This window comes from Palaemon carinicauda, chromosome 27 (genome assembly GCF_036898095.1).
Source record: "Palaemon carinicauda isolate YSFRI2023 chromosome 27, ASM3689809v2, whole genome shotgun sequence".
NCBI lineage: Eukaryota > Metazoa > Arthropoda > Malacostraca > Decapoda > Palaemonidae > Palaemon > Palaemon carinicauda.
In genome coordinates, this window is record NC_090751.1 from 66,632,102 (window position 1) to 66,648,200 (window position 16,099).

The 16,099-nt window shown below is 46.7% G+C and overlaps 1 protein-coding gene across 2 annotated transcripts in view; it reads right to left on the reverse strand.

Moving 5' to 3' along the window:
* Nucleotides 1-16,099, reverse strand: part of LOC137620746 (putative oxidoreductase YteT) — a 172,059-nt gene that overhangs the window by 134,403 nt on the left and 21,557 nt on the right. For both annotated transcript variants that reach the window (XM_068351127.1, XM_068351126.1), the window contains exon 2: nt 11,977-12,106. In XM_068351127.1, the coding sequence (XP_068207228.1) occupies nt 11,977-12,106 (130 nt within the window). The remainder of the gene's footprint in view (nt 1-11,976; nt 12,107-16,099) is intronic.

A 16,099-nucleotide genomic window follows, 5' to 3' on the forward strand; every position in this document is an offset into this window, starting at 1 on the left:
CTGGCACTGGATAATAGGGCTAGCCTCTATCATGGGTACACCCATTCAGGTGGGATGCCTTGGGGTTCGTGTCCGTACCCCTACATCCCTCCTTCTGTCTCTTTCACTGTCCTGGTGCCGGTCCCTTGCCGCCTCCACTGTCGGTGATACCGACCTCCCTCCTTGGTGACACATTCCTTGCCCCCCGGGCCGTCAGTCCTCCGTGTGCCGGAGGGCTGCCGCCTCCCGTCTGCGTACAGCCGATGGCCTTCCCTCTTACCTCATAGCTTCGGTCGTCCGTCCATCGGTCCGGCCCCCGGAGTGCCGGCATCCACTGCCGGCAGTCCGGTTCTGCTATAACCCATCCTTGTCCCTGTCACCAGGCCGGCAACCTCCGGCTGCCGGAGCCGCTGCTTCCCGCCGGCGTGCCTCCGTTGTGCCGGCGGCCGCCATCCTGGCATTACTCCTGACTTCTATATTTGTCTTCCCTAATGCCAGAAACTCTGCTGGAGCGGCCTCCGGCGTGCCGTCGGTCTGCCGGAGCCTTCCGGAGGCGTCAAAGCGACCTGCACCCCTTCTCCTTGCTATCAACTCATGCTGATAGCCCTACATTGCAACCAGATGGTTTGACTACATAAATAGATAGGTATTGTCTTACCGTTCTATTAATAACCATGCTGTCTTCTTGCATATCCCAAATTTCCAGCATGCTGTGTGTATCCTAGCACGGCTGGTTGCCGGAAACCGTTACCCTATGGGATCGTATACATTCCCAATTCTATGGTCTGAGTGGTCTCAGTCCCAGTTTTATATCCTTGGCAATTCCTACTAGAATTCCCCCTGCCTCCCTGGCAATCTATGAAGAATTCTGCCCTGTGCCCTTGGTCACAAACAAATTGCCTATAGATAAGGTTACGGTAACCAGCCGGGCGGGTTACACGGAGTATGCGTCTATCTCCTTCATTTCCGCCCACTCTCAAAAAACATCACAATGTTTATATCACTTAAAATTAAGTTAAAGATTAATCCTTTAATATTTAACTTTAGAATATAAGTCATTCTTATGAATCCCCCATACTCATGTTCTCTTTCTCTTACAGGAGGAGTACGTGAAGTGCGACCACGGCTTCTGTGGAGTGAAGCGCCCGCACTTCTATGGGCACACGGCGTGTAGAACTCAGGCCCCTTGCACCAACAAGAAAGGCGATCTGAAGTTTTGGGACCCGCAGAACTGTACGGTCTGCCAGTACCGCCTGGTCGAGGCGTTCAATAATCCTCCCTCAGCGGAGGTTAGGGACGCTTCTCGAGAGAAGCTACGCAAGTGGGTGCGTGGCTTCCAGAAGAACGCCACTGGACCATACCTTGCCTCCGAGGACTTGAGGGCCTTGCTTTTCCCGAAGGCATCCCCAGACTCTGAGGTCCCCAAGGATCAGATCCTCACCGTCCAGATAACGGTGGAACCCGATGTAATCATGGCTCAGTCTATGCACGAGTGCCGCCTGGATACCGACAACGCGGAACGTATGTCGGAAGTGTCGGAGAACACGGAGAGGAACCTCATGGCCGAAGAACTGGACTATGAGGAAGACCAAGTGGAATACACCGAGTCGGAGCAAGAGGTTGCTCCGCCTTCCACCCCCACACCGACTCCTACAGTGATGTATCACTCCCGTCTACCTCCGCTACCCCGGACCCCATCCCATCCAGCGCCCAGGAGATGTTCCGAATGCTCGAAGCTCTCATGGACAAGAAACTCCGTGAGACGCACGAATACATCAGGACCATGGTAAGTTCAAAGCAGCCGAAAAGGATTTCGGTTAAGGACCTCCCGGCATGCTCGGACGCCAACCCCTGGAGGTATGCCGAGCACATGCCAATCACAACGGGCAAGATCTTCATCAGTGAGAAGGTCAGCTCGGTTGCCCTGGAAGAAGCGGAATTCTTCCCGAGTTTTGAGGCTTATCCGAACTGTTACGTCCGACTTCGATCTGAACCTGCCTCTAAAGAGGAGACTGAACCGAAGGAGGTGATCGTGTTCAATCTCCCGAAGGCCCAGGCTATGCTGGCCAATACTGTTAAAAGTAGGGGTTTTACCTGCTCAAAGCTTCCAGCGTTGAGCAAGAAGCTCCCTACCTACGTTGCACCAGACGATGCAATCCTCCCCTTCATAGAAAAGGCCTTCGCTGCGGTACACAAGGCAGTGGAAGAAGGGAAACCCTGTCCTGCACTGGAGGAGTGCAGACCCTTCTCCCTGATTACTCCCCCCGATGTTCGACACTGGAAAGATGTCCAGCATACATTCGTGGTGGGGAAATTAGAACCTGACGTTGCTGGACGTCAGTTTAACGAAGACCTCCCGAACTTAATGACCATCTCCTTCGTCGGGAACATGACACGAAGGAAAGGCTCGCCGCATCCATGTCCCTCCAGGTACAGCTCGACGTCATGGCCGGTGACACTAGAGTCCCCGATTACTACATGGTGCTCGCCAAAACGCATTTGGCGACTGTAGTTAAAGACCTGTACAGCTTCATGAAGGCTCGTAGAGCCTGTCGTGAATTCGTGTTCTCCAGTGCCACAGTGAGACACGAACCCCGGAGGCTGATTTCCTCCAACATCTGGGGTAAGCACCTCTTTCCCTCTGCCCTTGTGAAAGAGATCATCGACAAGGCCGCCACGGAGAACAGGAACCTTCTCCACAAGTGGGGCATGTCGAAGAAGAGGAAATCCTCTCAGGACGACGGCCCTCAACCTAAGAGGAAATCCTCCAAGCAGAAACCCCAGCAACGTCAACAGAGACGGCAGTTTCCGGGATTCGCTACTCCCCAAGTGGCAGCTCAGCCACAGCAGACCTTTCAGCTGGTCACCCAACCGGTCTTGTCACAGTCGCCGGTTTTCACCCCTGCTTTCGAGCAACAGACGACTACCTTTCGTCCCAAAGGTAGAGGCTCAAACAGAGGTGCAGGCAGAGACGCATCTCGCCGTCCCTCCAGAGGCAGAAGAGGAAGGGGAGCTAGCGGCCGAGGCAGTAAACCCTCGGGACACCAGAAGCAATGAAGTGCTTCCGGTGGGAGGAAGACTCTGCCAATTCCAGGATCGTTGGACCTTCGATCCCTGGGCACACAGCATCGTCAAGAAGGGTCTAGGCTGGAGTTGGACTCAACCACCCCCAACCTTCCAGCAATTCTTCCAACAATCAACCCCCCTTCTGGAAGAATATGTCCTAGATCTCTTGAACAAGAAGGTGATAAGGAGGGTAAAGTCAACCAGGTTCCAAGGGAGACTGTTTTGCGTCCCCAAGAAGGACTCCGACAAGCTCAGAGTCATTCTAGACTTATCCCCCCTCAACAAGTTCATAGCGAACAACAAGTTCAAGATGCTGACTCTTCAACAGATAAGGACCCTTCTGCCTCAAGGTTCCTACACGGTCTCCATAGACCTGGCGGATGCCTACTGGCACGTTCCAATGAACCACCACGCTTCCTCCTACCTAGGATTTCGACTCCAAAGGAAAAGCTACGCCTTCAGGGCCATGCCCTTCGGCCTCAACGTGGCCCCTCGGATCTTCACAAAGCTGGCGGACGCCATCGTTCAACAGCTTCGCCTCCGAGACGTCCAGGTGATGGCCTACCTCGACGACTGGCTAGTCTGGGCTCCATCGCCCGAGGATTGTTTAAGATCCTGCAACAAAGTTACCCAGTTCCTAGAACACCTGGGATTCAAGATAAACGCGAAGAAATCTTGCCTCTCTCCAGCTCAGAAGTTCCAATGGTTAGGAATCCAGTGGAACCTTCAGTCACACCGCCTTTCCATTCCCCAGAAGAAAAGGAAGGAAATAGCAGGGTCTGTCAAGCGACTGCTGAAATCCAAACGGATCTCAAGACGTCAACAAGAACGAGTTCTAGGCTCTCTACAGTTCGCCTCAGTGACAAACCCAGTGCTACGTGCACAGCTAAAGGATGCCGCGGGAGTCTGGAGACGTTCCGCATCCATCGCTCGAAGAGACCTCAAGAGACGGCTCCCAAACAGACTTCGGCTGCTCCTAAAGCCGTGGTCGGAAGCAAAGGCCCTGAAAAGGTCCATCCCTCTTCAACACCCACCTCCATCACTCAACATCCACACGGACGCTTCGCTGGAGGGTTGGGGAGGTCACTCCCACCAAAAACAGGCTCAAGGAACATGGTCTCCCCTATTCAAGACGTTTCACATCAATATCTTGGAGGCCATGGCGGTCCTTCTAACTCTGAAGAAACTCCCCGCCTCCCTCGATCCATATTCGTCTAACCCTAGACAACTCGGTGGTAGTTCGATGTCTCAATCACCAAGGCTCAAGATCGCCCCAGATAAATCAGGTGCTTCTGACAATCTTCCGTCTGGCAGAGAAGAAGAAATGGCACCTGTCTGCAGTTCACCTACAAGGATTCCGCAACGTGACGGCGGACGCTCTATCTCGGACAAGCCCGATAGAGTCGGAATGGTCTCTAGACGCAAGATCATTCTCCTTCATCTCTCACCAAGTCCCAGAACTTCAGATCGATCTCTTCACAACGAGCGACAACAATCAACTTCCTCGATATGTGGCCCCGTACGAGGACCCCAAGGCAGAAGCAGTGGATGCCATGTCACTGGATTGGAACAGGTGGTCCAAGATCTACCTGTTCCCTCCCACCAAACTTCTGCTGAAAGTCCTCTCCAAACTGAGAACCTTCAAAGGAACAGCAGCCCTAGTGGCTCCCAAGTGGCCTCGGAGCAACTGGTACCCCCTAGGCCTGGAGCTACAACCCACGCTGATCCCTCTCCCGGGCCCAGTTCTCTCCCAGCAAGTACAGAAGTCGACTGTCTTCGCTTCATCATTGAAAGTCAAGGACCTTCATCTCATGATTTTCTCTCCCTAGCCATGAAGAAAAGGTTTGGGATATCGAAGAAGAGTCTCGACTTCCTCGAGGAATACAAGACCGAATTCACAAGACGGCAATACGAATCATCCTGGAGAAAATGGCTTTCATTCGTCAAGGCAAAAAATCCTACGGAAATCACCATCGATTTTTGCATGTCCTTCTTCATTCACCTTCATGGACAAGGCTTGGCAGCCAACACGATTTCTACTTGCAAATCGGCCTTGACTAGACCACTAATGTACGCCTTCCAGACTGATCTGTCCAGCGACATCTTCAATAAACTGCCGAAGGCATGCGCTCGTCTACGCCCAGCACCCCCACCAAAACCGATCTCCTGGTCCCTGGACAAGGTGCTCCATTTTGCCTCCAACTTGGACATGATTCGTGCCCTTTCAAGGATCTGACTCAAAAAGTTATTTTTCTTTTTGCTCTTGCCTCCGGAGCCCGAGTCAGCGAAATAGTGGCATTATCAAGGGACGAGGGTCACATTCTGTTTACAGATTCAGGAGACCTTACCCTCTTCCCGGATCCGACGTTTCTCGCCAAAAACGAACTACCCACCAAAAGATGGGGCCCTTGGAGAATCTGCCCCCTGAAAGAAGATGCCTCTCTATGTCCAGTAGAGAGCCTCAAGGTCTATCTTCGTAGAACTTCTGACTTTGGTGGAGGCCAACTCTTCAAAGAAGAAACATCGGGCAGCGACCTGTCACTGAAACAACTACGAGCAAAAATCACCTACTTCATTCGCAGAGCGGATCCTGACAGTACACCCGCAGGTCACGATCCTAGAAAAGTTGCATCGTCTCTGAATTTCTTTCAGAGTATGGATTTTGAAAGCCTTAAGAGTTTCACAGGCTGGAAATCCTCGCGTGTTTTCTTCAAACATTATGCGAAACAAGTGCATGAAGTCAAACATTTTGTGGTAGCCGCAGGTAGTGTTATGAAACCTGCACCTAACTCTGCATAGAACAGTGAGTTACTTGGGACTCTAACTCCTCGGGTGCCTATGTTGACCCTCGTGTGATACATAGTGATTTCAAAGACACTTAGTGCTTTTCATATACTGTTCTTCTCCCAGGTGAAATGTCATAGTCGTCACATGAGTGCCGCATGCCTAGAGCATGATGTGTTTTCTTTTTAAAGACTGACGTTCCTCTGGAACGAGTGCCTACTAATAATTTGAAATTCTCTTTCAGATTCAAGAGCAAGTCTTTCATTACTATGTACATTATAATTTGTTGTAAATTACTTTACATACTTATTGCATTTAATTACCATATTCTGCAATTGTGAAATAAAATTTCTATTTTATTACTTGTGCGTCTCAATTCGCTCCTACTTATACTATGAAATACATGACTGTCATAGTTTTATTATCCCCTTCCTCTTATATACGATGAAGATTACTAAGGATTCAATCCTTATTATATACTCACCTCTGCAATGTAATATTCCTACCCGAATACTTACTTACATCATGCCTTCGAGACCAGACGATTCTCTCTCTTCACATACAGTGCCTAACCACCACTTGTCTACCTTTGTGAATGTTCCTATATGAATACCAACCATTCAGTCTTGTCTCCGAGTTCTTCATTTTCTCCCAGCAAGGTGGGTAGCCCTTCGATGACCACTTTGATCTTCAGCATGGTCCGTTGGGACTTCACTGCCAGGGGGGCAGGAAGTTTTCTTCCCTACGGTTCCTCTATTGAGATTACTATGCTAACCTGTTCAAAGTCCTCGGCACTTACACTACAAGGGGAAAATCTACCACGATACATTGATTCTCTGGTATTCTTCCATCAGGACGCCATGGCTTGAGCCCAAAAAACGGATTTTGAGCGAAGCGAAAAATCTATTTTTGGGTGAGATAGCCATGGCGTCCTGATGGACCCTCCCTGGTACTTCATCCAGTTTTTTCAGGTCCCACCCTGTCCTGCTGTATCATGGTGATTGGCAAGCAACTGGCTTCAGGATGAGGACGGACGTGACGTCATTTAGCAATGGCGCCCGTTTGTTTACGTCTCGAGTACCAAAAGTGGCCACGAACGAGATTAGCTGTGGAACGGCTCCCCAGCTATTCTCCACCCCTACACATCGAAGTGTTAACTCTATGTGGGGTGCAGATAGCTATGTGGCGCGTTAATACATGCGTCCCCTGTTGATATACGATGTCTTAAAGGGAAACCTTTAGGATACTCGCTCCAGAAGTTAGAATTCTGTGATAACCTGTGGTTAAATTCTCTGGGAATATCTAGTAGTTATATACCCAAGGAAGCTACCAAAAAGGAACCTTCCATCAGGACGCCATGGCTATCTCACCCAAAAATAGATTTTTCGCTTCGCTCAAAATCCGTTTTTATTACCTGAATCTCATGACATCCACATTCATAGCAGGACTTATGAGAAGCTGGGTACTCGGTCCTAATATACACCACCATTCCCATGGCCCCAGGGATGGAATCACGTTTCAACATTATGGGGCTCTTAAAACTAGCTATAAGGAGCTCAGATGAGTGCCTCATATTAGGAACCAAAGTTTCTGAGCACAAAAGAATATCATACTGTCTGGACGCAACTGTAAGGTCTTGAATATTTGCATGAAGACCACGAATATTGCAATACAGAAGACAACATTGACGAAATCTAGGACGTACTGGTCCCGGATTTCGCTCAATGTCTCCATACAGCATAAGAATTAATACTAATAAAAATGAGACAGCATACTTAAAAACTAGATTAACAAGAATTATAACAAACATAATATGTTCAGAATTATATATAAAGTGATTGTTCAAACCCATAGACTATAGTAAAAAGTCAGAAAAACTGGTCAACATGGAGGAGCCGATACACCATGCAAGGCTAAATACCCTCCAGGATAGCCACTTCAACTGGAGGGAGGACATTAAGGATGGTTTTTGAGAAGAAACATTATCAGATAAGGAAAAGACAACCTCTTGATAAACCACCAGGCATCCATGGCCCTTCTATTAAGCCTGCCCAACACACCATTTCAAAAAAACAAGAGGAAGAGAAAAAAATAATAAGATAGAATAGTGTGCCCGAGTTTACCCTCAAGCGAACTCTAACCAAAGACAGTGGAAGACTATGGTACAGAGGCTATGGCACTACCCAAGATTAGAGAACAATGGTTTAATTTTGTAGTGTCCTTCTCCAAGAATAGCTGCTTACCATAGCTAAAGAGTCTTTTCTACCCTTACCAAGAACAATTGCAGTACAGTAATTAACCCTTTGGGTGAAGAAGTGTTTAGTAATCTCATTCTTGTCAGGTGTATGAGGAAAGATGAGAGTCTGTAAAGAATGGGCCAGACTATTCGGTGTATGTGTAGGCAAAGAAAAAATAAGCTGTAACCAGAGAGAGGGATCCAATGCATTACTGTCTGGCCAGTCAAAGGATCCAATAACTCTCTAGTGGTATTACCTCAACGGGCAGCTGTCGTCTCCATCCTGAGCTTCTTGACAGGATTTGTTAACAATCTTGTTCCAGGAGGAAAGATCGAAAACTGTAGCCTTTCTACAAAAAAGTTGACTGAGAAGCTTGGAGACTGTTGAAAACACATAATCATGCATTGATGACGTATCTCCTGATTCCAGATGTCCGTATGGATAATCGGATTGTAGAGAGACCTGCCAATGTACCTCCAAAAGTGGATGGGTCTGAGATGAAGTGCATATCTTTGTGGCCGAACTGCGGATATTCTACACCTGTGGACTTCGGTTGGGTTTGCTGGCAACACTGTTCGTAAAGGCCTAACAGGGCAAAAGACTCTTCGTTCAACTTGGATCACCTGTACATGAGCCGGAATTCCGTGAACGTTGATCCACAGTACCGCCGTGGGAGTAGCGAGAGGTCCTTAGCAATACAGCAAAGGATTCGCTACAGGGGCCAAAGGAGTCCCACTGGTCGGACGAGTCATGGTTGGCTGAGCTAACTCAGGATGAGGGAGCAACGTTGTCAACAGGCTGACAAACAAGACCAAAGTCAAGCTCTGGGTTGGCCGAAAATGGCCGGAGGAGAACCCCAAGGACAAAGGATCAAAGATGCTCGTGCAAGTCATGATGGAGTCTTGACCAATGGTGACACAATGACAACGTGTACGGAGAAGATTCCTCGAAACTATGTTGCTGTAGATGGTAAATGTAAGCCGGAGTTGACTCACTCCTTAAAAAAAAAGGGGACGAAAAGAATAACCCAGAGAAGTTATGCCTTATGAGACTGTCGTCCTAAGCAGGCGTAACAGGGCATAGAGATCACTAGGAATCGGAACCCAAACCCATGAAAGCGATTCGACGAGTTCTTTAACTCGTGGAGAGAAGTAGGGGAAAACAATGCCGAAGGACTATGTTTCTTGAGTCTCATTCCGAATCACAGGGAATGGCGGCAGGAGCAAAGAGTCGAAAGGTCTCTATTGCGGCAATCATTGTGTAGATCTACTGTATGTTTTACCTTCCTGGTGAGGTCCGACGGCATATGGGCGAGCCCACATGCACGAGAAACATAGATCTTGTAGTAGTGATCTGAAAAAAGTTTGTGAGTCGAATGTTCGTGAACCCTGACGAGAACTCATGAGCCAGTGAAGAAGCTTTGCATCCGCATGCGCGGGCCCTTTAAACCTCTGCATTATCTCTTGTCATATCAAGAGCTGAAGCTCATATGAAGAAGTTCTAAATTGATGTATGCATAGGGAATCCGTTCCCACTGTACTTGTGTGAAAACAACATGTTCCGAGTGGTGAGTGAGGTATTAAGCATCTAGGCTGACAGGAGTCCTGTACCCCTCATACTGTTGACAAGTGCTGGATTAGGTTCCAAGACAAGTGTGTGCTCTAAACTCCCTCAACTGCAAGATGTGGTAAGTGCAATTGAAGTAGAGTGACCAGGAGAAACTGTATGATGAAGTTCTGTGCAGCCGCCGCCGAGAGCACAATGAAGTAGCGCACGCGTGCTACCGCGGATTAGAACTAGAGCTGATGAGGTAGCGCTAGCTCTTACACTGGAGAAAGAGACTAGCGTGTGTCGTCAGAGGAGAAGACTCACTATGAGACTCGAAAGGCAATCCAGAAAGCAGCGCTATTGTGAATAACGAGACGAGAAGACGGAGAGTCTTACTGGAAAAAGCAATGCACTCGCTTGCGGAGGTCGTATCCGGTTGCTCTACGATTCTCGCCAGAGGAAACAACTCCATCAAAGGAAGTCAGAAAAGACCATCCCAAGAGTCAAGGCCTCAGAGTCTCATCGCTGGAAGTCAGGTATTCTACCAAGAAGCGGGAAGATTGCTGGTCATCAAAGGTGGAGGGCTACTTTACCTCGGAAGGAAAAGTGCGAGCTGGGCAGCACTAGGACACTGAATAGCGGTTGGTATTCTAGGAGAAATCCCCTGGAGGCCCGCAGTAGCATACTGGAAAATCGGTCGCGAGTTGGAGACTGGTCACAAGCTGGTCTGTGCTGGCTCATCGTTAGTCCTGAAGTGCGGTAGAAAGAGAAGGACGTTCACTAGAAGAGGAATCGTCAAGAATTGGATGCGGTAGTTGGAAACTCCAGGAACCTGGAAGCGAGGTGATGGGCGATCGCAAGCTGACGGGTGATCATGAGATAACATCTGATCACAAGCTGACGGGTGACTGGGGGTTGTAAGGCGATTGCGAGCTGACAGATGAACATGAGTTGACAGGTGATCATGAGCTTCCGGGAGATCACCACCTGCCGGGACATCGCGAGCTGACGGGCGTTCATGGGTGATAGCGAGCTTACAGGCGATCACAAGCTGAAGGGTGATCGCACTGATGGGCGACTGCGAGTTGCAGCAGGACTGGGCGAGGCGAGGAGACAGGGAGAGAAGAGTCTACTAGAGGAGATGAGTTAGCTAAACAAGATAAAATAGTTAGGAGAACAGGCTGACGGAGGCTGGAGGCGTCAAGCTCGCACGGGGTGAGTAAAATCATCTTCATACTACGATGGGCCACACTTCAAGGGGTAGAGAAAGACATAGACGAGTCATTAGCCCTCTCTTAGTCCCAAGTTGCAAAAAATACTCCAGTGAGGACCAAACCCGCATACGGAAAAAGTGTCCACCATGAGTAACAGGATCAAACTTTAGACTTTGCCCTTCCTCTGCCGGCTTAGAAAGCTCAGAACGAAGGAGAGCTCTGTCATCAGCATAATGATCAGGAACTGCCACAGGCGCCGACAATGAAGACGATGATGGGGCAGGAGCAGTAGCTTCCACAGAAACAGGAACATGCTTCAGACTTTGCACTCCCTCAGCTGACTACCATCACAGAATGAGGGAGTGCGTCATCATCAGCTCTGAAGAAAACCACTTGGAAGAAAACCTAACCCATGAAAGGGAAAGGTGTCCCCTGACCGGCGCAAGAACAATCTTCTAACTTTGCACTCCTTATCCCAGCTGCATTAGCTGAACGATGGAGTGCTACGTCATTAGCGCTAAAAATAATGACATGAGAGAAAACCTAACTCGAGATCACACCTGTAACAATAAATGAATATTTAAATATATATAAAAACATAAGTATAGTTTATAAGATATATACCGTACAAGAAAAGAACACGAACAAGAAAATTAGTGAAAGGCCAGTTAAAAACATTGGGCGGGGAGAGAGACAAACATCTACTCTCACCAAGCCAAAGTAAAATTTGATGATAGAACACAGGTGTGTGTGAGTAGTCCTATGCCCCTGTTAACTAGCGTTGGGGTAGTTATATCTTGCTAAAAGTCTTACGGCTAGTTTCAGCTTCGCCGAAAGTATATTCCCTAATAAGGAGTGTAAGGTTTGTACAGTATTCTGATGTTGGAACAATTGTAGTTTATTCAGTGCTGTTAAATGAGAAGAGAATGTAAAAGATTTGAGATAATGTCGGACTATTTAGTATATGTGTATGAAAAAAGGTGCCGTCTTAGAGGTGATTTAATTCTCCTAGTGGTAATATCTCAATGGGCAAATAGTGCCTTGATCAACTAAGTACATATTGTAACAGAAAATAAACTGAAAATAAATGTACGATACTTAAGAGGCAATGCATGAATTAGAATCAATTTAGAAAACATGATACTTACTTTTCTACCTTTAATGAATGGTTATGCTGAAAATATTCCCGAGCATGTTTTCTTGGCTCAGCAACAGCTACTACATCAAAAAGATCAGGAAACTGGAGTGCATAATTTGCATAATTCTTTCCTCTGTTTCCTGGAAATAACAGCAATAAAAACTAAATCAATTTTGAAGGGCAATTGAAGTTTAGGTAAATGCTCTGCAACACAAAAAATTACTGTGCAATGTATTATACTGTATTACAGTAACTTCATAATAAATTTAACAATGTACTTGCTACATCCTTAGCTTTGCAAGTCCACGGAATTCTTCAATCAATTAACCAACATTAAATATACACACTATAAATAAGACAAATTTAGAAGTGAATACCCAGTATGACAAATTTGAAAGTACCCTAATTTGTATTTTTCCTAATGATACAAACCTGTAGCTATCTATAAGAGACTATCTTTCCCCAAAGCTGAAAGACTAACCATCAAGACATTAAGCAAGGTGGTAACTACCCACCTGCTAGTTAGCAAGGGGGATAGTGAGGGATAGTGGGGGTTAACAGGTACCTCTCTCACTCACACACTAGTGAATCTGAGCCCCTTTTGATTGCAGGCAGGACTTAATTTGGGGGACAGGCAATGGCAGGACAATTTGCATAAATAGCTAAAGGTTTGTATCGTTAGGAAAAATACAAATCACTTTGAAATTTTTCATTTGTTCTGACACTACAAAGCTTGCGCTATTTATTAGGGATGACTCACCCATTAGGAGGGTGAAAGTCCGACCATTGGCTTGGCCATTGACCTGGGGTTTTCACGTACTGGCTTGACCCGTACTGAGAAAAACCCTGATATCTCACTACAATTTTGTGCAATGCACAGAGAGCAACCTGTGTGTGTGTGTAAAAAATAGCAATGTGACTGTCTAGGTAAGAATATTCCGAGCTAAATAGGAATGTTGATATCAAACATAGATGTTTCCCAATACCCACCTCGTGGGGAGTATCGGGAACGCAGACAAGTATTAAATCTATACTGTACTAGGTAACATAAGGGAAATGGTTATTACCTGCAGGAAGGTGAGGCCAGCTTGCAGAAAACCCATGGTGGTGTTCCCTAAGAGAGGGAAAGATGAAAGAAAGAAAGAGCCAGTCAATCATACACATTCATCCCAGACTAATCCCGGGTAACCTATGCCTCAGCCCTCTGCTACTTGTCCATCAAGGAGCCTGAGGCATTCTAAACAATTTGTTGTGCAGCCATCAAAGGACCAATTGAGAATGTCACCATTCTCCTGTGGGTAACATCTTGCAGGTAGTGGGGGGTGAAGGTTATCCGACGTTTCCACACACGCACTTGTAATACCTGGACCACACTGTAATTATGTTTAAACCCCAGGGACGTACTTATGCCCCTTATGTCATGAGCTCTAGGTCAACGAGCAGGAGGGTCGGGATTCACTGCATGGTCAGTGACCCTGCGAATCCAAGCTGAGAAGGTGTTCTTTGTGACCCTCCTCTTGATCTTCCCGTGCTGACAAATAGTGTTGAAACTCGGGGGGCGAGCTGCTGCAGTGTATTTAAGGTAATACCTCAAACTCTTCACTGGGCAAAGTAACAGCTGATTTGGATCATCGGTTACAGAACGAAGACTCCCAATCCTAAAGGGCCCGAATATAGGATCTGATTTTGAGTCTTAGCAATAAACTCAGGGACAAAGCTGAGTGTCACTTCCCCCCCAATCCACTTGAATGGGCGATGTCGTAGTATAGACAATGAATCTCACTAACTCTGTAGGCCGAAGCCAACATGAGTAGGAACACCGTCTTCAAAGTGAGGATACGAACCACGTTCCAAGGAGGAGGTCTAACTTCCGACAGGGGGCAGGTGAGATCATAACTTCATAAGAGGAGTGTTAACTCGAAAGAAGAGGAAATATTAACTCCCTTCAGTCTAAAGGCAAGGTTTAAGGCTGTGCGGTAGCCTGAACTCCACTATTACTGGAATAGTGGCATCGAGGGGAGAGATACCCCTTCCATGACATCAATCACAGAAGACAGAACACTTAGCCTGGTAGACTGATGCCAAGGTTCTTTGTAGGTATTCAGACATCCATCACGCAGCTTGTTGCGAAAAGTCTCTCTGTGAGAGGAGATGCTAGATAGTCTCCAGGCGTAAAGTCGAAAAGAAGCTACTGTCTTGTGGTAAATGTTTGGGTGTGGTTGTCTGAGAAGATCTTGTCATGGAGGGCGTTCTCTTGGGAACTGCATCAGGAGAAGCAGAAGGTTCCGAAACTGCTGATGCCATAGCGTAGCTATAAGAGGTTGTTAGATGCTCTGGTCTTGTTTGAGCCCCCTTTGCATCAGACAGAACGGGGGAAAAGCATACACATCGATGTTGTCCCACCATTGTTGGAATACATCTTGCCAGAGAGCCTGAGAATCCGGGATTGGGAACAGTAGAGCAGAAGCCTGAAGTTCAGGGACTTCGCAAACAGATCCACAGTTGCGGAACCCCACAAAGTCAGGACTTTGTTGGCTATCAGATGATTCCAAGACCAATCGGAGCCCACTATTTGAGTCGTTCTGCTTAGATTGTCTGCAAGCACATTCCTCTTACCCAGAATGAAGCAAGCTCATAGGGATAACGAGTTTTCTTCTGTTCATCTTGACATCTCTAATGCTAGATGGCATAGGGGCTGCAAAAAGGTAATGCCTTGTTTGTTTATGTAAGCCACCACTGTGGTGTTGTCACTCATCTACACCGCAGAGTGATCTGCCAGGAACTTTTAGAACTGTTGGAAGGAGGCTAGAAAGGCTGTCTTCATCTCTAAGAGATTTATGTGCTGGTACAGTAATACCTTGAGATACGAGCATAATGCATTCCGGGACCCGAGCTCGTATGTCAATTCACTTGTATCTCAGATCAATTTTTCCCATATAAAATAACTAAAAAAAAATCTATCCGTTCCCAACCTCTGAAAAAAACACCTAAAACCAGTATATTACAGTGGAAAAACATGTTTTTAATTGTTCTAATTCACAACCTACACTCACAAAATAACAAATACCTATGTACTGGTTATGATCTGCAATAAAATGTGACCTTAATATGGAGTTCTTACCCTCGAGACGGACGGTAGCAGCTAACGGCGGTGTGTGCAGAGGAGGAGGGAGAGAGAAAGGGGAGGAGGGAGACTTGACGGCAACACGTTCGGTACGCTACACTTTTGTAACACTACGTAACATAACTTAAACTTTAAATTTAACTTAAATGAAATTAGCTTACTGTATACACACTTAGAAATAAATGTTAATCTTATGTTACACTAAACTTAATTCTAATTTTGTTTTCATTTTAATTTTTTTATTTTTCTTCTCCCAGCTTGGCTCTTTCTGCCTCGTTTTTTGACCCGTTTTCACCTTCACTTTTTGCCGACCTTTTTAAAAGGAACCTATCTAGGAATGTTTGCTTTTTTCTACCCTTCAAAATGTTACGAAAATGACGTACACAAGTGTCGTCACAAAAGGCTAACTCACAACCACACGCCAAATTGTCCGGGTGCCTCTTTTCCATAAAATCAGAAAACTCCTGCCACTTAGCTAACATGCCTCTGATTTCCTTCCTTATAGCATCCTTCTGCTTGAGAATGGTACATATTGTTGATGTACTCCTCTCATATTGGCGAGCCAGCTCAGTCACTCGTACACCACTCTCATATTTTTCAATTATTTCATGCTTTATCTCGATTGTCATCATAAGCTTTTTCATATCACTACCCCTGTTTGAACTCGCTTTCTTTCCATTACTTATTCACTTAATTCTGTACTGATTAACGCAAAAAAACTCGTACAAAATGCAAACACTACGGCCGATGCTCGGAGACAATTTTACGCGACGGAGATCCGACGGAAAAGAGCAAGCCATGCTGTCCTCATGAGCAGCCTCTCACACACTTGGCCACCTAGCGGCCGCATAGAGAACAGTCTCGTATCCTCGTTTCTCAAATTTGTCTCGTATCTCGGGGCAAAAATTTGCTCGAAACTTTCTTCATATCTCGAATTTCTCGTATGTTGGGACACTCGTATGTCAAGGTATTACTGTACTTTTTGGACTCGGACTGTCCAAGGATCAGC